Below are 24,772 nucleotides of genomic sequence, written 5' to 3'. Positions count from 1 at the left end.
TTTACTGGGTTTACTGTCAGACAGGTGAGGGACTGTATTGTGACACAGGGCGAGACCCAGATGCAGACACGGGAGGCAGATTGTTTGAGTCTGATATTTATTGAGCAACAAGGGGCAGGCAAGAAGCAGGTCGAGGACAGGCAGGAGTTCATAACCAGGTCATAGTCCAAACGGTACATGGCGGCAGGCAGGCTCGAGGTCAGGGGTAGGCAGAAGGGTCAGGCGGGCTCAGTGTCAGGGCACGCAAGAGGTCAAAAAACAGATACAAGGATTAGAAAAAAAGGCGGGCTCAGTGTCAGGGCAGGCAAGAGGTAAAAACAAAACAGATACAAGGAAATATCAGGAGCACGCTGGTTGACAAGACAAACTGGCAACAGACAAACAGAGAACACAGGAATAAATACCCTGGGAATAATGGGGAAAATGGGTGACACCTGGAGGTGGGTGGAGACGATCACAAAGACAGGTGAAACAGATCAAGGGGTGACAGTATGCCCCCTCTAGGGGCGCCACTTGGCGTCCTACCTGGACGACCGGGGTGCCGGCGGTGAAAGTCGGCGATAAGGGCTGGTTCCTGGATGTCTTTAGCAGGAACCCAGCACCTCTCCTGGGCCTTGAAACAGAAGACAAAGGCCTGTGAGACAAGGGCTTAATCCTGGACACATGGAAGTATGGTGTATACGGAGGGTATGGGGTAACAGCAGGCGAACAGCTGTAGGACTAAGGACTCTAGAGATGGGGATAGGACCAATGAAATGGGGGGAAAGTTTGCAGCATTCCACCCAGAGGGGCAGGTCCCGTGTAGACATCCGGTGGTAGTCTGCTTGTCGACGATACCTGGAGGTGGTCTTGAAAAGATCCAACTGAGCTCTTTTCCTGGTATTGGGCTAAGGGCATGTTGACCTCTACTTGTTGCTCCGGGAAGAGCAGGGGCGGATACCCCATGGAGCACTTGAAGGGGTAGAGTCCAGTGGTCAAGCAGGGAAGAGTGTTCCTAGCATTCTCTATCCAGACCAGTTGCTGGCTCCAGGTGGTGGGGTTACTAGAGACGAGACATCGAAGAGTTGTCTTGATTGTCTTGATTTGCTCGCTCTGACTGGCCGTTGGATTGAGGATGAAACCCAAAGGACAGGCTGGCCATCGACCAAATAAGAGTGAGGAACGCCTTCCAGAATTGAGATGTGAACTGAGGACCCCGATCAGATACAATGTTGACCGGGAGTCCATGGATTCGGAAGACGAACTGCCTCATGAACTGGGCTGTCTCCTTGGCTGGTAACTTGGGGAGAGGGATGAAATGGATGGCTTTGGAGAACCTATCCACCACCGTGGTGTTGCCATCTGACGGGGGAAGCCAGGTGACAAAGTCCAGGGAAATATGGGACCAGAAGCGATTAGGAACATGGAGCAGCTGAAGGATGCCAGACAGAGCTTGCCGCGCAGTCTTATTTTGAGCACACACACCATGCATCTGTTGACAAATGCCGAGACAGCAGGAGCCATGGTGGGCCTCCAGAAGCGTTGTCGGAGGAAAGACAGGGTACGACAGGCACCAGGATGACAGGTAAGCCTGGAGGAGTGAGCCCATTTCAAGACCTGATGCCGGATTGAATCAGGGACAAACATCCTGTTAGTCGGGCCCCCCAGAGTCTCAATACCCCAGACATGAGGCAGGGACATGGTCTCAGATTCAGAGGGTGTGGCATCGGAACTGAACAGGCGAGAGAGGGCGTCCGGATTCACATTTTTGGACCCTGCGTGGTAGGAGATGGTGAAATTGAACCTGGTAAATAACAGGACCCAACGAGCTTGCCTTGAGTTAAGGTGCTTGGCATTGCAGGGCTATTTTAAATTATTATGGTCAGTCCACACCAAAAATGGATGTTCCGCCCCTTCCAGCCAGTGCCTCCACTCCTCCAGATCCATCTTAACCGCCAGGAGTTCCCAACGTCATAGTTCCTTTCCGCAGAGTTGAGACGATGGTACATGAAGGCACAGGGATGAAGCTTTTGGTCCTGGACGGATCGCTGGGAAAGGACAGCCCCTACTCCCGCCTTAACCACAAACTGACGGGTCGGGTCCCGATTGATGAGGGCAGTAGTGAATCGCTGCTTCAGATCCACAAAAGCCCTGTCCGCTGCTGGGGACCTTGTGAATGGTACCTTGGGGGAGGTGAGTGCAGAGAGGGGAGCTGCCACTGTGCTGTAGCCACGAATTAAACAGCGGTAGAAATGTGCAAACCACAGAAACCGTTGTAGCTGGATGTGGGTTGGGGCCAATCCACCACCTCTCTCACTTTTTCCTGATCCATCTGGACATTCCCTTCAGCGATGACGTATCCCAGAAAGGAGATAATGGAGCGGTGAAGCTCACACTTCTCAGCTGATTCTCCAAGAGAAGCTGAAGAACTTGTTGAACATGGAGAACGGGTTCTTGGGCCGAAAGAGAGAACCAGGATGTCGTTGACCAGGGCCTGGAAGACAGCAGGAGCATTGGTGAGTCCAAACGGCAATGACCAGGTACTCAGTGTCCACTGGCAGTGTTGAAGGCGTCTTCCGCTCGTCTCCTTTGTGTATCTGAACAAGGGGGTAGGCATTCCGAAGGTCCAGTTTGGAAAAGATGGTAGTCCCCTGGAGAGGTTCGAAAGCCGAGGAGAGGAGTGGTAGAGGGTAACGATTCTTGATCGTGATGTTATTGAGGGCCCAGTAATCAATACATGGATGTAGGGTCTTGTCCTTCTTCCCCACAAAGAAAAACCCTACACCGGCAGGGGAGGCAGAAGGGCGAATGCTCCCAGCAGCCAGAGAGTCCTCAATGTACTCCTCCATGGGCTTGGTTTCAGGGCCAGACAGGGAATATAGCCGGCCTTAAGGCGGTGTGGTGCCCGGGAGGAGGTCAATAGCACAATCCTGGAGGAAGGGAGGTAGCACGAGCCTTGCTGAAAACCTCCAGGAGGTCAAGGCACTCTATGGGAACGGCAGAGAAATCCGAGGCTGTACTTAACTTCTTTCGGATTATTGGGACGCTAGCGTCCCACCTCGACAACATCTGGTGAAATTCAAAATATAAAAGTAGTAATATTAAACATTCATAAAAATACAAGTGTTATACACCATTCTTTAGCTTAGAATCTTGGTAATCAAACCGCTTTGTCCGCTTTACAGCGAAAGCATAGCATTTGATCATCTGAGGACAGTGCCTCACCAACTTCCTGCATTAACCTGAAATCATAACCTGCACAAGTGTCACAAAACTCAAAAATAGCGATAAAACAATTCACTTACCTTTGAAGAGCTTCATCTTTTCGCAATCCAAACGGTCACAGTTACACAATGAATGGTCGTTTTGCTAGAAAAAGTCCTTTATATCCCAAAAATATCAGTTTATTTTGCGCGTTTGATACAGAAATCCACTTGTTCCAACTCGCCCAACATGCCTACAAAGGAATCTAAAAAGTTACCTGTAAACTTCGTCCAAACAATTCAAACAACATTTCTAATCCAACCTCAGGTACCCTAATATGTAAATAATTGATCAAATTTAAGACGGAATATATTGTGTTCAATCCCAGAGAAAAAGAACGAGAACCATGCACTCATTAATGCACGCCAAAAGACTAGAGTCCTTCTGAGGGACACTTCGAAAGAATACAAAAAAATCTTCATTTTTCAAAAAACAGCATGAAACAATTTCTAAACACGGTTGACAGTGGAAGCCATAGGAACTGCAATCTAGGAACCGCATTGAAAAGTCCAATTACCTCCCCCCAAAAAATCCTGGATGGATTGTCCTCGGGGTTTCGCATACAAAATCAGTTCTGTTATACTCACAAATATTGTTTAAACAGTTTTAGAAACTTTAGAGTGTTTTCTATCAAATACTACCATGCATATGCATATCCTAGCTTCTGAGCCTGAGTAACAGGCAGTTTACTTTGGGAATGTCAGTCATCAAAACTTCAGAATACTGCCCCCTAGCCTTAACGTTGCTTCTGGAGCCAAGAAAATCCCAAAATAACAGGAATGTGGGGAGTCTCAATGAGGAGAAGCTGTATTGATTTCCAGATACCCGCAGATTAATGGGAACTGTGGGCCGTCCAGCGCCCTGGCATCCATGGGAACGGAGAGGAGTTGAGTGGGGATACCTAGGTGGCTATGTAATGCCCCTCAGCACCACAATACGGACAACTGTTGGAACTTAGCCTTTGTGAATGTTCCCTAGGCGATAATCTAGCTCTGCCCAGTTGCATAGGTTCCAGTATATACAGTGCCTTGCGAAAGTATTCGGCCCCCTTGAACTTTGCGACCTTTTGCCACATTTCAGGCTTCAAACATAAAGATATAAAACTGTATTTTTTTGTGAAGAATCAACAACAAGTGGGACACAATCATGAAGTGGAACGACATTTATTGGATATTTCAAACTTTTTTAACAAATCAAAAACTGAAAAATTGGGCGTGCAAAATTATTCAGCCCCTTTACTTTCAGTGCAGCAAACTCTCTCCAGAAGTTCAGTGAGGATCTCTGAATGATCCAATGTTGACCTAAATGACTAATGATGATAAATACAATCCACCTGTGTGTAATCAAGTCTCCAAATAAATGCACCTGCACTGTGATAGTCTCAGAGGTCCGTTAAAAGCGCAGAGAGCATCATGAAGAACAAGGAACACACCAGGCAGGTCCGAGATACTGTTGTGAAGAAGTTTAAAGCCGGATTTGGATACAAAAAGATTTCCCAAGCTTTAAACATCCCAAGGAGCACTGTGCAAGCGATAATATTGAAATGGAAGGAGTATCAGACCACTGCAAATCTACCAAGACCTGGCCGTCCCTCTAAACTTTCAGCTCATACAAGGAGAAGACTGATCAGAGATGCAGCCAAGAGGCCCATGATCACTCTGGATGAACTGCAGAGATCTACAGCTGAGGTGGGAGACTCTGTCCATAGGACAACAATCAGTCGTATATTGCACAAATCTGGCCTTTATGGAAGTGGCAAGAAGAAAGCCATTTCTTAAAGATATCCATAAAAAGTGTAGTTTAAAATTTGCCACAAGCCACATGGGAGACACACCAAACATGTGGAAGAAGGTGCTCTGGTCAGATGAAACCAAAATTGAACTTTTTGGCAACAATGCAAAACGTTATGTTTGGCGTAAAAGCAACACAGCTGAACACACCATCCCCACTGTCAAACATGGTGGTGGCAGCATCATGGTTTGGGCCTGCTTTTCTTCAGCAGGGACAGGGAAGATGGTTAAAATTGATGGGTAGATGGATGGAGCCAAATACAGGACCATTCTGGAAGAAAACCTGATGGAGTCTGCAAAAGACCTGAGACTGGGACGGAGATTTGTCTTCCAACAAGACAATGATCCAAAACATAAAGCAAAATCTACAATGGAATGGTTCAAAAATAAACATATCCAGGTGTTAGAATGGCCAAGTCAAAGTCCAGACCTGAATCCAATCGAGAATCTGTGGAAAGAACTGAAAACTGCTGTTCACAAATGCTCTCCATCCAACCTCACTGAGCTCGAGCTGTTTTGCAAGGAGGAATGGGAAGAAATGTCAGTCTCTCAATGTGCAAAACTGATAGAGACATACCCCAAGCGACTTACAGCTGTAATCGCAGCAAAAGGTGGCGCTACAAAGTATTAACTTAAGGGGGCTGAATAATTTTGCACGCCCAATATTTCAGTTTTTGATTTGTTAAAAAAGTTTGAAATATCCAATAAATGTCGTTCCACTTCATGATTGTGTCCCACTTGTTGTTGATTCTTCACAAAAAAATACAGTTTTATATCTTTATGTTTGAAGCCTGAAATGTGGCAAAAGGTCGCAAAGTTCAAGGGGGCCGAATACTTTCGCAAGGCACTGTACAACTCACCCGACACCGATGATTCTGAAGGGAACGCTTTGGATCTTCTCGGAAATGCAGCCATCGGGGACTTCTGGGTCCCTTCGGAGGTGAGCAAGCAGCAGCTGATGAATGAGTGTTACCGAGACCCGGCCTCCTCTCATTCCTGCTTTCCCGTAGATGCCCATCAATCCTAATGGTAAGGTCGATGAGGGAATCGAGGTCCAAAGGTAACTCCCGGGCTGCTAGCTTGTCTTTTATCTCCTCTGATAGTCCATGAAGGAAGGTATCAAACAGGGCCTCCGGATTACAGGCACTCTCGGTGGTCTATGTGCAAAAACCTACTACGTAGTCTGCCACACTACGGGAGTTCTAATGTCATTTTAGTAGTTTTTGGGCAGCCTCTCTCCCGGGCACCGGAGAATCGAACACCTTCTTCACCTCCGCCATAAAATCTTCCAGATAATAGCAAACGGCGGACTGTTTCTCCCAAACAGCTGTAGCCCAGGTGAGCGCCCTTCCAGACATTAGCGTAATAAGATACGCTATCTTCGACCAATCTGAAGGGAACGAAGATGGCTATAGCTCAAAAATAAAGGAGCACTGGGAAAGGAAATTCCGGCAGCTTCCAGGAACCACAGCATATCGCTCTGGAGGTGGTAAGAGGGGTTCTCGGGGAACCGGGTATGCTGAACAAAACCTCCGCTGGTAGGGGGGTTACTGAGTGACTGGGAGGTCTCAGATGTGGCATGTTGCCTGTGAGATAATTCACAGAACTGCTCCATTAATGCCTCGAACCTCTGGTTGTGGCGTTCCACCAGAGATTGGAACCCTTCCATAGGTTCTGAAGTTGCTCCACAGGGTTTAACGGTGGCTCACTGCATGGTCAGTCAAGGCCAGTTCGTACTATAATGACACAGGGCGAGATCCAGATGAAGACACAGGAGGCAGATGGTTCGAGTCTCTATTTATTGAGCAACAAGGGGCAGGCAAGATTTAACCAGGTCAGAGTCCAAACGGTACATGGCGGCAGGCAGGCTCAAGCAGAATGGTCAGGCAGACGGACTCAGTGTCAAGGAAGGCAAGAGGTAAAAACCGGGAGGACTAGAAAAAACAGATACAAGGAAAAAGCAGGAGCATAGAAAAACACGCTGATTGACTTGACTAGACCAGACGAATTAGCAACAGACAAACAGAGAACATAGGAATAAATACCCTGGGAATAATTGGGAAAACGGGTGACACCTGGAGGTGGTTGGAGACAATCACAAAGACAAGTGACACAGATCAGGGCGTGACAGACCGAGAGATGTATCTATTCTTTGACAAGTCATGAGAGGTTCACTGCTGCCTCGATCTGATCTCACACTCCTCTTCTTCACAAGGCCCTTTCTTTATCCCTAAGTCATATCTGATATTGCAACTTCTTCCAGCTCACTCTCTTGTTCTTTTCTGTTTAAAAACTATTTGAGCCTTCTTCCTTCCTCCCAAGGTTGGTATGGAGGAAGGCTGAATACCCTCTCACAAACACACACTCCAAAGATGAGCGAGAGCCGTACGGGAGGAGATTAAGAGACAAAGCAAGGCGTGTGACACGACGCCGAGCGGAGAGTTGAAGCGGTACACTGAATATAGCGCATTATGCCGCCGAGAGCGAACGCTGCAAGAAGATTAGCAGGGCGATGAGTCAGAAGCACACACATTCAGCTTCTCTATTAGTCATGAATTAGGCTGATGTGGCTCTGTACAGTGGCCCGGTTCATCACAATGCAAATTAGTGCCGACGGATGTGTAATGTTCTCTGTGCTCGTGTCCTAAGCTCCAAAAGCTTGCCAGTTCCCACCATGATACTCACATGGTACTTGCAGGAAGCTGAGAGAAAATACATCTTGTTAAAAAAAGCATACCACATCTGTCAAGGCTGTTGGCATTACACAGCAGTTCTAGGATTCAATCACAGTGGGGGAGACAGACATGCAATGAAATGGCACAGATGCTCCGATGACCTTAGCCAACCTTGTTTGTGACCCTGAGCAAAGATGTAATTAGTGCTAAAAACAAACACTCCAAGGGACCAAACGGTCTGAATAAATAAAATGGTGTCTGCTGTAAATCGCATCCCAGCAGTTTGACATTAAACAGCTCTGGAGGCCTGTGGAGAAACACCCATCATGTCATGTTAGCACACAACTCCTGCTTAGACATGGCATAGTACTAGCGTTTTACTCTCTTCAAAGGCGGAGGGCTAGCGCTCTGATAATACTCAGCATACAGCAGCCTACATAGCAGTCTGCCATTTCACCCAGACACAACTTCTACTGATGCTGAATCTGCATGTGGACAATGTGAATTATAATATAACGGTTCAAGGAGGATTAGAGAGAGGCCAAGTGACGATCTATAAAGGCTTGGCTTTAGTTCTCCATATTTCTGTATTGAAATCAATATACCAATGATTGGATAGGCTCAAGATGTCTAGTGTGCTTTTCAAGATATTATTCTCCCAACTCCCTGTTTAGAATCACCCCAGTGGTATGTGAAGGGTTGAATCCTAAGTTGTTGGGAAGTACACCAGTCTACTTTTGCCGATGGTCATGGCCATCTGTGGAGGGGTACGATAGTGGGGGAGGTGGAAGAGCCAGACGGGAGTCCGACTGAACTGGCTAGTCTCTCTCTGGGTTTCACCCAAGCAGATGGATCTGATGATGAGGAGCTTGGACACCTTCAAGTGGGATCTATCTCCCTGACAGAGTTGTGAATCAGTGGGGTGTTTCCACTCGCTCTGAACAGAACACGGTGTTAAAGCCCAAATGGCGAACAAACATCCCTGCCAGCACCAGGTTCAACTGAACCCCTGCTCCCCTAACATTCGCCTGCCAACAGAACTAACTTTTTCTGAGCTGGTCACTCCCACGGCCCCAACACTAGCAGAGCAGCAAACAAACATCACACCGGCTGGTTTAGTCATATATATTTAAGAACAGTTTTACATTGTCGGTAAATGTGGCAGGGGAGATTGGAGTTAGTATTCATTTCACTATGTACTGTACTGTGTAAAATGCATTCTGAAAAGAATAAATTGACTTCTGCGCCAGCAGAGTGCTTCAACCAAATCAATCCAATAGAGAATATTAAGATAGTCTTCTTAGAAACCTTTTTGAATATACACTGAGCCAACACAGAGAGGAAAGATAAAAAGAGATGACTTCAAAAGGTGCTAACAGTTAGGGTTTCCCCCTCTCCATCCCCCTCTCCATACGGTGCTCTCCCTCTCTCAGAAACGTTGCCAATCTGACTGAAACTGCGTTTCAATTCCATTAGAGTGAGCATCAGTTTGAACTTAAATGCGGCTCTAGCGTCACCGTTGTACTGTAGATCTAGACAGGCTATAAGATATACAGACCTTTTACTATATGCACAAGATGATACCAGCATAAAGATTATACTTCATGGTGAACATGTAAATATCCAATTAAACAAAGGCATTTACTTACAAATATATCATTTGGTTCATACATTACTTACCCTCTGGGCACAGATGTCATTTCAACGTCTAGTTGATTTGAATTGGATGGATTTGCCAACTAATGTGAACTCAAAGTAATGCCAACAAACATTTAACCATCTCACTGGATTTAGGGTAAAAAATAAACATCATCACATCAAATTTTATTTGTTGAAATGACATTCAACCAGTTTGTGGGTAATGCCCAGCATTAGGGACTGATCTGGCCAACTGTCATTCATCTCAACTCAAGGGTTTGAATATGGCACCTCCTGCTGGCCCATGGAGTGCATCACTAGCTACACGAATCTAGCTTATGTAGGCTAAGCATGACTCTTTCCGTTTTTCACACAGATTTGTGAACATTCTTCCTTCCCCCTACTATCATTTCCCATTGTGAGCAAACTGTGCTCATAGAAGGGAAGCCTTGAGGTGAATCCATTTGGTCCTCTTATGAGTAGTCCTTTGAACAGGTGCTTGAACATGAGAAGCTGATGATATTGAGTGTTGCCTGACAAACTCGGTTGACAGTAGGACTGAGGTGAAGTTGAGTCTTGTAGGCTTTTATCTGCCAGATTTAACCTGTTTTGAGTCTCCCAGTGGGTATTTCTCATAGAGTCAATGCAAACAAAACTCAATTTTAATGTACAACCAGCTTATGTTGCTTGTCATCTTCAAATTAAGCCCAAAAAAAAAGAAAGCGAAAAATGAATTTCTCGTCTGTAATCCATCTGTTCAAAAAACAGTTGTGAGGCGTACTGTCAATAATACAGCATAACTGTGTGAAAGCCATTTATACTTTCTGTGTGGGTGCATCTGCAATTGCTATAGCGCTTAACAGACAGTAGTTCCACAAAATGGAGCACATGATAAGGGGGCCTTAGGGGAACAAAGGCAAATCTACTTATCCCATCCGTGGATATGAGTTCTCAATAAGGTTATTCTGCTGCAATCATAGGTAAAATAAGGTAAGGCAGGACACTCTGTGTGTGTGTGTGTGTGTGTCTGTGCGCACTTGTTTGTATGTGTTCGAATGTTATTTTTAAGCCCAAAATATACGGAGAAATGGCCAGATAAAATGCCATCCCACATTCAACTCAAACCATACAAAAGTAATGAATCCAAGAATGGTACTTTAGAAATCCGACTCACAATAACGTTCTTTGAGGGCATTAAACTAATCTGGATACAAGGTTGACGTGTTCACTGCTGTGGTCAAGTCCTGTACTGGGAGAACAGAATATTGTATGGGGAAATGATCTGGGCCAGCTTAGTCTAATGCATTCAATTAATACTTCCTGCCATTAGAGAGAGGGCAAGGTGCCCACCCTTGCCACTCTATGAGCATTTCAAGGAGAACAGAAAGGGGCCAGCCACTGCCATCATTTCTGCACGTGCAAAGTAAATGACTGTTTTGAACACAATTTATTTTCCTGTGTCAAAGCTGTGTTCATTGTTCTGAGACAAGTGCCTGAAGATGTTTGTGTTCATCTATCGAATTTGGACATTGTGATGCTAGCATTTGTTTGGTTTATTGCTGGTCCTGTCACTTCCTTAAACATCCTGGTGAGCTCCAACGTCAAAGCCTTTAAATCATGGCGTTGTCTCCTGCAAGGGAGGATTCATCATCAAAAGTGCTGTGTGTGTTGCTTTTTCTATAATACCTTGTACTAATGAAGAAGTGTATATCAGCGTGCCAGATGCAGCTGCTTTGCTTCCAAATGTTAATAAGCCAACAGTGCGTTGCAAAATTTGAACCGGTACACTTGTGTGTGGAACCACCTCTTATAAGACGTGCTCCTTATATCTGCTGTACGTCTTACACGAGAGAACAGGAGAGTGGAAAGTGGTGACTCTGGCAGTCGGTTATCATCTCTGTCCTCTTAAACCTTTGACATTAGTTCGCTACGCTTCCTCCGAGTTCCTAATTCAAGGATGACAGAAGCTGATTTAAGTCCTCTCTGGCAGTGTCAACCCTTCTGATGCTTCGCCTGTGAGGAGCTGTGAGGAGTGGTGCATGCTAGGGTCAGTGCCTTATGATAGGTTAAATAACAGCCACGATGTCACCGACTGTCTCCCAACTCCGGCTGTGCTCCACGGTGGCATTTTGCTGACATTTCCCTAGCAGGTGAGAGCAACAAAGGGTCTTAAAAGTCATGCGATAAGATAGCAGGGGCCACTGACACAACAACAGATTTATTCAGGGGATAAGGCTGTTATCGCTGATTGACTTTGGGCAGCCAGCCCTTACTCTGCAATATGGGTGTGATGGGAATATCACCAATACTGGTTTGGTTGGACACTCTCCAATTCCTAATGCATTCTGGGATGTAATCTCAGCCATATACTTGGAGTGTTAGCAGCTGGCAGGAAAATGTTGATGAGATGTGTTTGAATGAATTTTTGTTAATGATGTGATTAATTATACTTTCATTATTCCCTGATTGTGACTATTTTTTTTATTGGCAATCAATGCATATGATGGCACTGTAGGGAAATAACTGTAAGCATATAATCGTAATTAATGTGGTTGATGGTGGTTTATTGCCTTCTGGGCTAAGCAGAGTCACAACCAAACGAGCCTTGGTAGACTACAAACAGAGGGACAGTAAACAACATACATTGGTCCCCCATTTCATCATCAATGTTATGACCATTTACAACAGACACAACAGGCCGAGACATCTCTATTTCTGGACACCAAGAGAGAACAATAATAATCATCTGTATAGAGAGGGAGACAGACAGACAGACATGGGGATAAACAAAGAAAGAGAGCAAGAAATGTGTGAAGGGAGAGATTGACCGCCACTACTCATTCCTTATACCTGACTAAAAGTCGTGGGCTTTGAAAATAATCGATTAGAACACTCAAGCATAAAAAGGAAGGTTGCAGAACAAAGGCGATTTTCGAGACAGGCCACAGAGAGAAAACGTTTGTTGCCTCTGCAGCTTGAGCAGCCCCTTAGTGCCCATGGCAACTCATCCATAACTTCCAACTGTCAGCCATAAAATTGAGTATAAGTAATATCATTTTTAAACACACCTTAGCATTTCTGCTTAGCTGGTCTTATTTATGCCCACCTCAAATGCTTTCTCTTACAGTTCTTGAGCACAGCTGTCAAGTCTCAGGGATCACCATATGACGAGGCAGGTGTTGCAAAGATACACTGCTCAAGAAAATAAAGGGAACACTAAAATAACACATCCTAGATCTGAATGAATGATATATTCTTCTTAAATACTTTTTTCTTTACATAGTTGAATGTGCTGACAACAAAATCACACAAAAATGATCAATGGAAATCAAATTTATCAACCCATGGAGGTCTGGATTTGGAGTGACACTCCAAATTAAAGTGGAAAACCACACTACAGGCTGATCCAACTTTGATGTAATGTCCTTAAAACAAGTCCAAATGAGGCTCAGTAGTGTGTGTGGCCTCCACGGGCCTGTATGACCTCCCTACAACGCCTGGGCATGCTCCTGATGAGGTGGCGGACGGTCTCCTGAGGGATCTCCTCCCAGACCTGGACTAAAGCATCCGCCAACTCCTGGACAGTCTGTGGTGCAACGTGGCATTGGTGGATGGAGTGAGACATGATGTCCCAGATGTGCTCAATTGGATTCAGGTCTGGGGAACGGGCGGGCCAGTCCATAGCATCAATGCCTTTCTCTTGCAGGAACTGCTGACACACTCCAGCCACATGAGGTCTAGCATTGTCTTGCATTAGGAGGAACCCAGGGCCAACCGCACCAGCATATGGTCTCACAAGGGGTCTGAGGATCTCATCTCGGTACCTAATGGCAGTCAGGCTACCTCTGGCGAGCACATGGAGGGCTGTGCGGCCCCCCAAAGAAATGCCACCCCACACCATGACTGACCCAAACCGGTCATGCTGGAGGGTGTTGCAGGCACCAGAACGTTCTCCACGGCGTCTCCAGACTCTGTCACGTCTGTCACATGTGCTCAGTGTGAACCTGCTTTCATCTCTGAAGAGCACAGGGCGCCAGTGGCGAATTTGCTTATCTTGGTGTTCGCTGGCAAATGCCAAGCGTCCTGCACGGTGTAGGTCATTTTGCAGGGTTCTGGCAGTGCTCCTCCTTGCACAAAGGCGGAGGTAGCGGTCCTGCTGCTGGGTTGTTGCCCTCCTAAGGCCTCCTCCACGTCTCCTGATGTACTGGCCTGTCTCCTGGTAGCGGCTCCATGCTCTGGACACTACGCTAACAGACACAGCAAACCTTCTTGCCACAGCTCGCATAGATATTCCATCCTGGATGAGCTGCAATACCTGAGCCACTTGTGTGGGTTGTAGACTCCGTCTCATGCTACCACTAGAGTGAAAGCACCCTCAGCATTCAAAAGTGACCAAAACATCATCCAGGAAGCATAGCAACTGAGAAGTTGTCTGTGGTCACCACCTGCAGAACCACTCCTTTATTGGGGGTGTCTTGCTAATTGCCTATAATTTCCACCTGTTGTCTATTCCATTTGCACAACAGCATGTGAAATGTATTGTCAATCAGTGTTGCTTCCTAAGTGGACAGTTTGATTTCACAGAAGTGTGATTGACTTGGAGTTACATTGTGTTGTTTAAGTGTTCCCTTTATTTTTTTGAGCAGTGTATTTAATCTTAATCAATCAATTTAAAATGATTTGAAGCACTGGACATCAAATGACCTATTGTTTGCCAAATTATTTGTCCAATTTTGAATTCATTGGATTTGGATTCTGATGCTTCCTGTGTTCCCTTGAAGTAATGGGTATGACTAAAGCAGTGACTGAAGCAAGGCCACCCACACACACACACACACACAATGACATGCATGGACAGACACACACTTACACACACTCCGATTCTTCCATCACCCACTCTGCATTATTCTAGAACATTTGAGTGCAGAAAGATCTCCAGTATTCACAATAGTGTATTACTATTCAAAATCAAAACAGGTATTTTGCATGAAACTTTTGTACCCTTCCTGTTCTTTTTTTTCAGCTCTGTGCCAGAAATGTAGAGCTTAGAAAACAACCTATTTTCCCTTCCATTTTTGTCCATTTTGTTTCTCTCCGGTCGACCAAATCAGTCTGCTGAAAGTAGCTGTGCACTGTCCTGCCTTGGTTTCAAAAAGTGTCAAAAGTAATTTTGCTCCCTCTGCATCAGTGTGCGAGGGAGAGGCAGATGGAGAGAAGCAGGGGAGAGAGAAATAGTTAGTGATCGATTCAAAGGTGTGGAGCCTGACTTTCATCTAATATCTAAACCAGATGGCCTTTGGCAAGAGATAAACACTGTTTTGTTGAAGCAGCCTGGAGGGAATATGCACACCAAAGGAGGCTGCTAAGGGGAGGACGGCTCATAATAATGGCTGGAACGGAGCAAATGGAATGGCATCAAACACCTGGAAACCATGTGTTCGATACCATTCCACTGATTCCGCTCCAGCCGTTACTACAAGCCAGTCCACCCAAATGACGTTGCCACCAACCTCCTGTGATGCACACTTATAGCCTCCATGAGGAGACCCTGTCAGGGTAGCACTGTCATCAATCTCCATTTCTATCAAAGGACATCAAACTCTGGGCACAGACTGGGAGGATGGTCTCGGGCCCTGAGGGGATAAGGGCCCAGCACTGATCTGTATCACCCCTATCAAATTAGACATTCAGTTAGGCGCTGCTGCTCCTCCTCTGGGGTTTGCTTGCATCAAATGGTAATGTATGTTATAGTTTTAGTAAATACATACATACAATTCTACCCTTATTGACCATACTCTCATGGTCACTCATTTTGAAACAGGTCACTTCCCTCACATGGGTGGCAAGCTGTCCAGAAATATAGAACCTGTATGTATTGTCTATGAACCTGACCAACCACCCATCTTGCTCACTCAAAAGGTTCCGTCTTGGAACGCATGCTCTGATATGTAGGTGTACTCATGGTACAAAAGATTCCTATTGCTTCTGTGTTCCCATCCCTTGTTCTGTGCAGTACGTTGACCACCCACCAGGCCAACCTTATTCGTGCACTGTGATGTGAGAGCCTCCCAAGGCATCAGTGTCTCTTTGTCTGACTGGGCTCGGGCTACATGTTCTGTAATCCGCAGGCGCCGTGTTCAATGGGCGAAAGGGGATGAGAGGAACTGGAACACTTCATGTCTTGTGAGGAGAGAGTAATGGAGAGAGGCGAGCGGGGGGGAAAAACTTGTGACCATGCTTGTAATAGAGCAGTTTTGTCTGCCTCCTTTGGAACGGGGACTGGCACGGGGTGAGGGCACCTTGTCCATTAAATAATCCGTGGAGCACAACAGTGGAGTAGTGTTCGGATACGATGACTGACTCGAGGCCTATTGAGTGCAGGATCAGACAACATATGGATTGCCAGCCACTTGGACTTCTGTTGAACTTAAAGATGGATTGTGCAAACTGAAGAATTATTGAAATATCTTCACGTTAAGGTGACTAAAGGAAAATGTTGGAAGGGAATGATGGAGATACATGGTACCAGTGTTTTGCAGTGTCAGTGTCTATTGCTGTGTAGATTGCTTATTTTTGTATTACTTAACAGCTTACATACATTTATTGGCCAATTGCACATCCATTAAAGTGGTATCTGCCCAGTGATTATATTACACCTCTTTACACTGAGTATACAAAACATTAAGAACACAGACTGACCAGGTGAATCCAGGTGAAAGCTATGAACCCTTATTGAAGTCACTTGTTAAATCCACATTAATCAGTGTTGAGGAAGGCGAGGAGACAGGTGAAATAAGGCTTTTTAAGCCATGAGACATGGATTGTGTATGTGTGCCATTCAGAGGGTGAATGGGCAAGACAAAATATTTAAGTGCCCTTGAACGGGGTATGGTAGTAGGTGCCAGGGGCAACGGTTTGTGTCAAGAACCGACACTGCTGGATTTTTCACGCTCGACAGTCTCCCGTGTGTATCAAGAATGGCCCACCACCCAAAAGACATCCAGCCAACTTGATACATCTGTGGGAAGCATTTTAGAGTCAACATGAGCCAGCATCCCCGTGGAATGCTTTTGACACCTTGTAGAGTCCAAGCCCCAACTAATTGCTCTGGCAAAAGAGAAAAGAGCGGGGTATGTAATACTCAGTATTAGGAAGGTGTTCCTAACGTTTGGTATACTCTAGCCCAGGGGTGCACAATTAGAATTCAAAGAGGTCCAGTGACCTCATTTTCTCCCCCCAAAGGTCCAAACCATTAAAACGTCTAACGTGTGCTATGATTTGGAGGCATGTGTAGTTCTTGCATATGTATAACTAATAAACAAAGTACTACATTTCAATAGCATTTCAACAATACGTATTGCACATTTCCAACGCAGACACATCAATTAAACATGGAGGTAAAATAAATATGCAGCCTAATCATGAATAAAAAGTAGGCCTATCACAAATGTTCTCATTTCAAGCAAAACAATCTTCTCCGAAAAAGTGCTTTGATTTTTGAACAAACAAGAAACCACAGGTTTAATATTTATCTTTTCTACTCTCTCCCACTTCACTTCTCCATTTCTCTTCTTTAGTGAGAGAAATGGGCTTTTGCTTGCCCTGACAGTAATTTGAACCTTGGCTGGAATGGAGTCCATGCCATTCTCATGCACATATGTAGGTGCTCATTGGTGAGTCTGGAACGGTACTTATTTTTAACGATGTTCATAGTGGAGACAGAAGACTCACAACTGTATGTGGAGCCAAACATGGTCGAGGTGTGTAGTGCTACTTTGGTTAGACCAGGGAAAACAGTCTCAGACATTGCCTGCAGCCAGAAAGTGTCATGATGAGTTAGTTGAAAGTGGTCTCTTAGTGCAACATTTGCTTGCAGATCAATCAGTTCCATCTGTAGAGATCTAGCATGTGCTCACTTGAAGGTCTGTGTCACCTCCTGACATCTGTGATGAGGAATGGATTCTCAATTAGATGATGGAGCTGATGTCCAAGGCTGAAGCTGTCAAAGCGATTTCTAAAGTTTCCAATCAGCCAATCTGTGAAGTCAACATGAGGAGAAACATCTCTCTCACCCTGAATCTGTTCCTGCACTTTTGGGAAGTGTGCACAATCTCCTTGAAGATCTTTATTGAACACTTCCAGTTTCCTCTGGAAGGAGCGGCCAGATGTCATCAAATCACAAACTGAATTGTTCTTGCCCTGTAGGTTCACATTGAGCTCATTAAGGTGTGATGTGTTGTCTACCAAGAAAGCAACAATATACATTTTGATCTCGTCTTGCAAAAAAAGTGACAGTCTTGCCTTTTGACCCTTGAGCTCTACTAGGAAAGCTGTTATTTCCTTTCGAATGGACCAAAAGCGTTCCAACACCTTGCTTTTACTGAGCCATCTTACGTTGTGCTGCAGTAGGCCATTTGCATTTGCCTCGACTTCTTTCAGGAATTTTCTCAGCAGGCGATGTCGATGAGATGAGGATGCCCTGAGGAAGTGGATGAGTTTCATCATTGTATTAATCACTTCAGCACACTCTTCTGACAGATTGGCGCACAGGACAGACTGATGAATGACGAGGTGGTAGGCTGTGAGATCGGGGTTGTCCTCTTTCAGCCGTGCCACAGCTCCTCTCTCTCTTCCTGTCATGGCAGGGGCCCTGTCTGAGGTGATAGACACCACTTGTTTTAGATCTATCCCCCTCTTTCTCAGCATCTCCTTTACGGGCCATGTATATGTCCTTTCCTCTTGTATGCGTCTCAAGTGGTGTTACACCTAACAGGTCTTCACAGAATCCTTTCTTCTCTGTGGAGCAAAATCTGACATAAACCATGTTGGATTTGGGGGAAACTTTGAACATTGAGATATTAAATACATTGTAGATCAGAAGCATAGAATATAAGGAGGGAGAGATACTGGGTTTTATGTCAGAAGTTAATGGTTTTCTGTGGAAAGACAGATGGATTTGGAATGCGTTGGTTGGAGATCCTGGAAACTAGCAATGTCACTGGGGGAGAGAGGGTAATGTATAACATTTACATTATGTCAGGATAGGTTATTGTTAGCCATCAGGGATACTCTGGGAGGAGAGGAGACGCAGTCTGGTATCAATAACCATGACAGCCCTGAGTTGGGGAGGAGTGAGCACTTTGGGGTAGAGGTCAGGTTAGATGAAGTGAGGAAGAACAGATATCACTAAGGTTCTGTCTAGCAACAGGGATGCATTGGCTGTGCGGTTGTGGAGGAGGAGACTCAGCCTAGGAGAAAGGGTTAAATATCAGTGCTTGTGTGAAATGTTTTTTTTGTTTGTCTGAATTACAGCTGTAACGACCCTGGGAAGAATTAAACTTGGTTAAGCTTCTTTAGTGTCCATTAGTGATTTACTCTGAATATTTAGAACCTAACAACCAGAAGCTGGACATTATCACTCACATCAGTCGATTCATCAACAGCATAATGCTCTGCATGATTCACTCCGAATAGCTTCACCACGCTGTGTTAATACGTCCTCTGTTAGTATACTGCTCAAAAAAATGAAGGGAACACTAAAATAACACATCCTAGATCTGAATGAATGAAATATTCTTATTAAAAACTTTTTTCTTTACATAGTTGAATGTGCTGACAACAAAATCACATCATGGATGGAGCGAGACATGATGTCCCAGATGTGCTCAATTGGATTCAGGTCTGGGGAACGGGTGGGCCAGTCCATAGCATCAATGCCTTCCACTTCCAGGAACTGCTGACACACTCCAGCCACATGAGGTCTAGCATTAGGAGGAACCCAGGGCCAACCGCACCAGCATATGGTCTCATAAGGGGTCTGAGGATCTCATCTCGGTACCTAATGGCAGTCAGGCTACCTCTGGCAAGCACATGGAGGGCTGTGCGGCCCCCCAAAGAAATGCCACACCACACCATGACTGACCCACTGCCAAACCGGTCAAGCTGGAGGATGTTGCAGGCAGCAGAACGTTCTCCACGGCGTCTCCAGACTCTGTCACGTCTGTCACATGTGCTCAGTGTGAACCTGCTTTCATCTGTGAAGAGCACAGGGCGCCAGTGGCGAATTTGCCAATCTTGGTGTTCTCTGGCAAATGCCAAACGTCCTGCACGGTGTTGGGCTGTAAGCACAACCCCCACCTGTGGATGTCGGGCCCTCATACCACCCTCATGGAGTCTGTTTCTGACCGTTTGAGCAGACACATGCACATTTGTGGCCTGCTGGAGGTCATTTTGCAGGGCTCTGGCAGTGCTCCTCCTTGCACAAAGGCGGAGGTAGCGGTCCTGCTGCTGGGTTGTTGCCCTCCTACGGCCTCCTTCACGTCTCCTGATGTACTGGCCTGTCTTCTGGTAGCGCCTCCATGCTCTGGACACTACGCTGACAGACACAGCAAACCTTCTTGCCACAGCTCGCATTGATGTGCCATCCTGGATTAGCTGCACTACCTGAGCCACTTGTGTGGGTTGTAGACTCTGTCTCATGCTATCACTAGAGTGAAAGCACCACCAGCATTCAAAAGTGAACAAAACATCAGCCAGGAAGCATAGGAACTGAGAAGTGGTCTGTAGTCACCACCTGCAGAACCACTCCTTTATTGGGGGTGTCTTGCTAATTGCCTATTCTATTTGCACAACAGCATGTGAAATGTATTGTCAATCAGTGTTGCTTCCTAAGTGGACAGTTTGATTTCACAGAAGTGTGATTGACTTGGAGTTACATTGTGTTGTTTAAGTGTTCCCTTTATTTTTTTGAGCAGTGTATTTCAGTCTTTCTTGCTGCTGTTGTACGTGACATTGGGATTTGCTTGGTCTTTTCACACAGCTCGTCTTTTTCTTCACCATCAAGTAAAGTTTCAGCGACAGCGGTCATGCACTCCATCACCACTCCCTCGTCAGTAAATTACTTTTGGTGTTGACCCAAAATCCAATCTATTTTTTTAATGAACATTCGTTTGCACGTAGTTGGGCAGTGAATGCATGGGAGAGGACTCTGGTGGACCGATCATACTGGGCTTTGAGTGAGTTTATTTTGCGTGCCCTCACCTCGGACTCCTGGGCATATGTTTGCTCAAAAGATCTGTGCTTTGTCTCGTAGTGGCACTTCACTTTGGCACTTTTTGTTCGAGTCATGGTCTCTGAACATATCAGGCAGAGTGGTCGGACACTCGCTGCGGGAAGGTTAAAGGCATATTTGTCTGTCCACTTTCCTGACTTTTGCGCACGCTGTTCTATAATTTCTCCTCTCGCTTCCGCTTTTGCTTCTCCCGCTGTCTCTCTCTCTCTCTCTGACAACATCGTTCTCCTAAAAGGCATTGTAAACATTCGCTTTGATTGGCTGAGTTTCGTGAAGGGATTGAAATAACACACGTGATTGGACAACACACAGTAGTTTGGTGCGCTGTCTGTGACCTTCCCAGCTGCGCTGAGCCAGCGTCGTGTGTGTGTACATTGAAAAAAAAGGGTTGCTTCATCAGTATTTTAATGTAACAATTATTTGAGGAATGTGTCGAGGGGTCCAGATAGAACCTTCACCGAGGTTCGCCAGTTGTGCAACTCTGCTCTAGCCTATAAACATTCTAAGGGGGAGCTGTATTATGCAATCATTGGCACTCTACTATAGCCATGACTACATTGTTAGAGTATTATCTTCTGTGTCAACAAAACTGTGCTCTTGTGATTCATCTTCCCCGAAGCTCCGTTGTCTCAACAGTAGGAGGAGGTGTAGATAGGTAGGTGCACCGTAGGTGAGTGGAGGTTACATACCTATGATTAAAAGGCAGCTGGAAAAGACTGTCTCGAATTGGAATGACAGTACTGACAATTATCCCAAGACTTTCCCCTGGCATTGCTTTCACACATCTGACTTTAGCTTATGGCTGTGCACCTTCCACAGAGAGTTGGGTGTTCACCTGAATAACTGCAGAAGTGCTGTCTGCTGCCCAGTTACCAAAACTATTCTTTGTGTGTAGTTTTTAAAATACATATGGTTGTGTTCAGTGTGAGAGATGTTATTTTTTGCTATAAAAGTTGTGCACCTTCCACACACAGTCAAATATTTAGCTGAGTAACTGTAAAAGTGTTGTCTGTGACCCTGTTACCAAAACTTTGCTAATGTTTTTAAAATGCATAAGGGATTTTTAAAGATTGTGTTCAGCGTGAGAGATATTATTATTGCTATCAAAGTTGTGCTGCATGTCCTTGATCTGCCCATGGTGTGGCCTCCCTATGGCTCTAAGGCCTAGCCTTAGTTGCCATACTTTTGAGCTTACATTCATGCCATAGAGAGAGGATATCCCAATGCCGTTGTATATTTAAATCGGCACTTGGCAAATCAGAGAGGGGCTGAGAAATCAAACATCTTGGTAAGCTGCTTTCATCTCTTAGAACTTGATAGGAGAGTGAAATGAATTACCATAAAGCTCATTCTGATTCTGTTTATGTGGGGGCGAATTAAAGCTACGTTGTTTCTCATAGAGCCAAATGTCCTACCCTGTGATTCAGCTAAACCCTGTTTTGTGATAACAGCTTTGTGTTCATCATGTTTGGAGAGAAAGCCAGAAACCAATGCCTGAAAGGGACCTCTCCTCTTTTAGGGATATATTTTTGAGGAAGACATTATGAAACATTGTTCCAGGTCGATGAATTTGAGAGTTACATTTCCCTAGCCCCATCCCTTAGCTTAAGCAGGGTTACAGACGAATTGGAACAACAGTACTGACAATTATCCCAAGACTTTCCCCTGCCATTGCTTTCACACATAAATCAAATCAAAGTTTATTTGTCACATGCGCCGAATACAGTGAAATGCTCACTTACAGGCTCTAACCAATGGTGCGGGAAAAAATGTGTGTGTGTGTGGTGTAGGTAAGTAAAGAAATAAAACAGTAAAAAGACATGTGAAAAAAGAGTAGCAAGGCTATATACAGACACCTGTTAGTCAGGCTTGAGGTAGTGTGTACATGTAGGTGTCGTTAATGTGACTATGCATACATTGGGGAGAACAAGTATTTGATACACTGTATCAAGTATCATACAGTGTGATTTTCTGGATTCTTGTTTTAGATTCCGTCTCTCACAGTTGAAGTGTACCCATGATAAAAATTACAGACTTCTACATGCTTTGTAAGTATGAAAACCTACAAAATCGGCAGCGTATCAAATACTTGTTCTCCCCACTGTATTTGGTGAACAGAGAATAGCAGAAGCGTAAAAAGAGGGGTTGGCGGGTGGTGGGACACAATGCAGATAGCCTGGTTAGCCAATGTGCGGGAACACTGGTTGGTCGGGCCATTTAAGTAGTATGTACATGAATGTATAGTTAAAGTGACTATGCATTAGCTTATAGCTGTGCACCTTCCAGAGAGTCAAATGTTTACCTGAATAACTCTAGAAGGGTTGTCTGTTACCCTGTTACCAAAACCTTGCTTTAGTTTTTAAAATGCATATGGTACTCTTAAAGATTCTGTACAATGTAAGATATATAATTTTTGCTATCAAAGTTATGCTGCTTGTCCTTGATCAGCCCATGATGTGGCCTCCCTATGGCCATACTTTGAGCTTACAGTATTTGAGCTAACATTCATTCCATAGAGATAGGATATTCCAATGCAGTTGTATATTTAATCGGCACTTGGCAAATCAGAGAGGGGCTGAGAAATCAAACATCTTGGTAAGCTGCTTTCATCTCTTAGAACTTGATAGGAGAGTGAAATGAATTACCGTAAAGCTCATTCTGATTCTGTTTATGTGGGGGCGAATTGAAGCTACGTTGTTTCTCATAGAGCCAAATGTCCTACCCTGTGATTCAGCTAAACCCTGTTTTGTGATCACAGCTTTGTCTTCATCATGTTTGGAGAAGAAGCCACAAACCAACGTCTAAAAGGGACCTCTCCTCTTTAAGGAATATATTTTTGAGGATCACATGACATTATGAAATATTGCTCCGTCTATGAATTTGAGTAGTTACAAATGGGGCTGGGGAAATGTAACACTTAACCTTAAGTTGCTGTTATAAACAGGGGGGTTTGAGCCCTGAATGCCGATTGGCTGACAGCCGTGGTACATCTGACCATATGCCACGGGTATGACAAAACATGTATTTTTACTGCTCTAATTACGTTGGTAACCAGTTTATAATTGCAATAAGGCACCTCTGGGGTTTGTGGTATATGGCCAATATACCACAACTCTGCTATGCGTCGTGCCTAAGAACAGCCCTCACCCGTGGCATATTGGCCATATACCACACTCCCTCGTGCATTTTCTTAATTATACCTATTTAGTAATGCTGTTATTTACTACTGAATTGTAGTAAACTATAACCCAACAAAGTTCAACTGAAGCCAAACCGTGCAATATACAGTCCCAAAGATTCTTTCAATTCTCCTGGTTCTATATGAATTTAACTAAGATGTATCTTTCTATAAAAAAAAAAGATAATGTGAAACTAAGACAGCTGGCCCATTTTTATTCGACTCTCAATATCATATTGACAATCTTGCACTGGTGAGCACATTAAAGTGAGTTCTTATTTCATGCTCCATAGGCACAACCAAGTCTCTGAACTGCAGCTGGGCCAAATATTGGGACATCGGCCAAAGTTCTCTCTCTCTCTCTCTCCAACCCAGTCCCTCTCTCAGGTTGGAGTGATTTATTTGTTTTCTGAGACTGTTCTTATTTCATGCTCCATAGGCACTACTAAGTCTCTAAACTGCAGCTGGGCTAAATATTGGGACATGGGCCAAAGTTCTCTCTCTCATATAGTTCATTTTCATGAAGATACCATTATTAACCAATTCTTAAGATTTGAAAATAATGGTTCCGTTCCAGAACACTGGAGATTACTTCGGTTCCTGATTCTGTTTCCTTTCCTCATTATCCGTTTTTTGTTCTGTTTCCTGAACCGGTTCCAACTCCTGCTACAAACAAAACAAACTAGTCTTTTAAAGAAATCACCAGTGGCCTCAATATAAATGTTTGCTCTTGTAACTTGTTAACACAATAGACCAAAAATCAGAAAAGGTTCTGAAAAAATGCGTGGGAAACATGCGAGGATGTAGCCAATCATTGGAGGTCTGGCCAGTTTTCAAATAGAATGTGGGATCCCGGAGGATAAATGAGAAGTCCTCTGTTTGATGTATTGCATTGTTTTGACCTTTTTGGCACATCCCACAGCGTGTACACATAGATATTGTCAAAAAGGAGGGTTTCATTTAAAAGGGAAGTGTTTAAGACAGATTTAGGGCAGCTAGGTAGACAGTTTCATACGAAGGTTTGGTTTCACTTGTATGTCAAGGTAACAATATACCTTCTGCATGTACACTCTAAAAATAAAAGTTGTCATGGTGACGAGAATGTAATCAATATTTAAAACAAATAATGAATGATGATTTGAAGTGAGGAAAAAGTCATTTAAAGTATTATAAAATA

The 24,772-nt window shown here is 44.7% G+C and overlaps 1 protein-coding gene across 1 annotated transcript; it reads right to left on the bottom strand.

Annotated features, from left to right (window-relative positions):
* Positions 1–17,275: 17,275 nt before the first annotated feature.
* LOC149971221 (protein ZBED11-like) lies at positions 17,276–18,052 on the bottom strand. The gene has a single exon (XM_090223450.1). The coding sequence runs from the start codon at positions 18,050–18,052 to the stop codon at positions 17,276–17,278; it is 777 nt and encodes a 258-aa protein (XP_090079576.1).
* Positions 18,053–24,772: the final 6,720 nt, after the last annotated feature.

This window comes from Oncorhynchus mykiss, chromosome 27 (assembly GCF_057628025.1).
Source record: "Oncorhynchus mykiss isolate SJ-2025 chromosome 27, ASM5762802v1, whole genome shotgun sequence".
Classification (NCBI taxonomy): domain Eukaryota; kingdom Metazoa; phylum Chordata; class Actinopteri; order Salmoniformes; family Salmonidae; genus Oncorhynchus; species Oncorhynchus mykiss.
Note: the sequence above shows the minus strand (reverse complement) of the source record. Positions and strands in the feature narration are given on the sequence as shown.

Excerpts from the sequence above, each read along its gene's own strand:
- LOC149971221 (XM_090223450.1), bottom strand. The coding sequence starts at position 18,052 with ATGCTGAGAAAGAGGGGGATAGATCTAAAACAAGTGGTGTCTATCACC.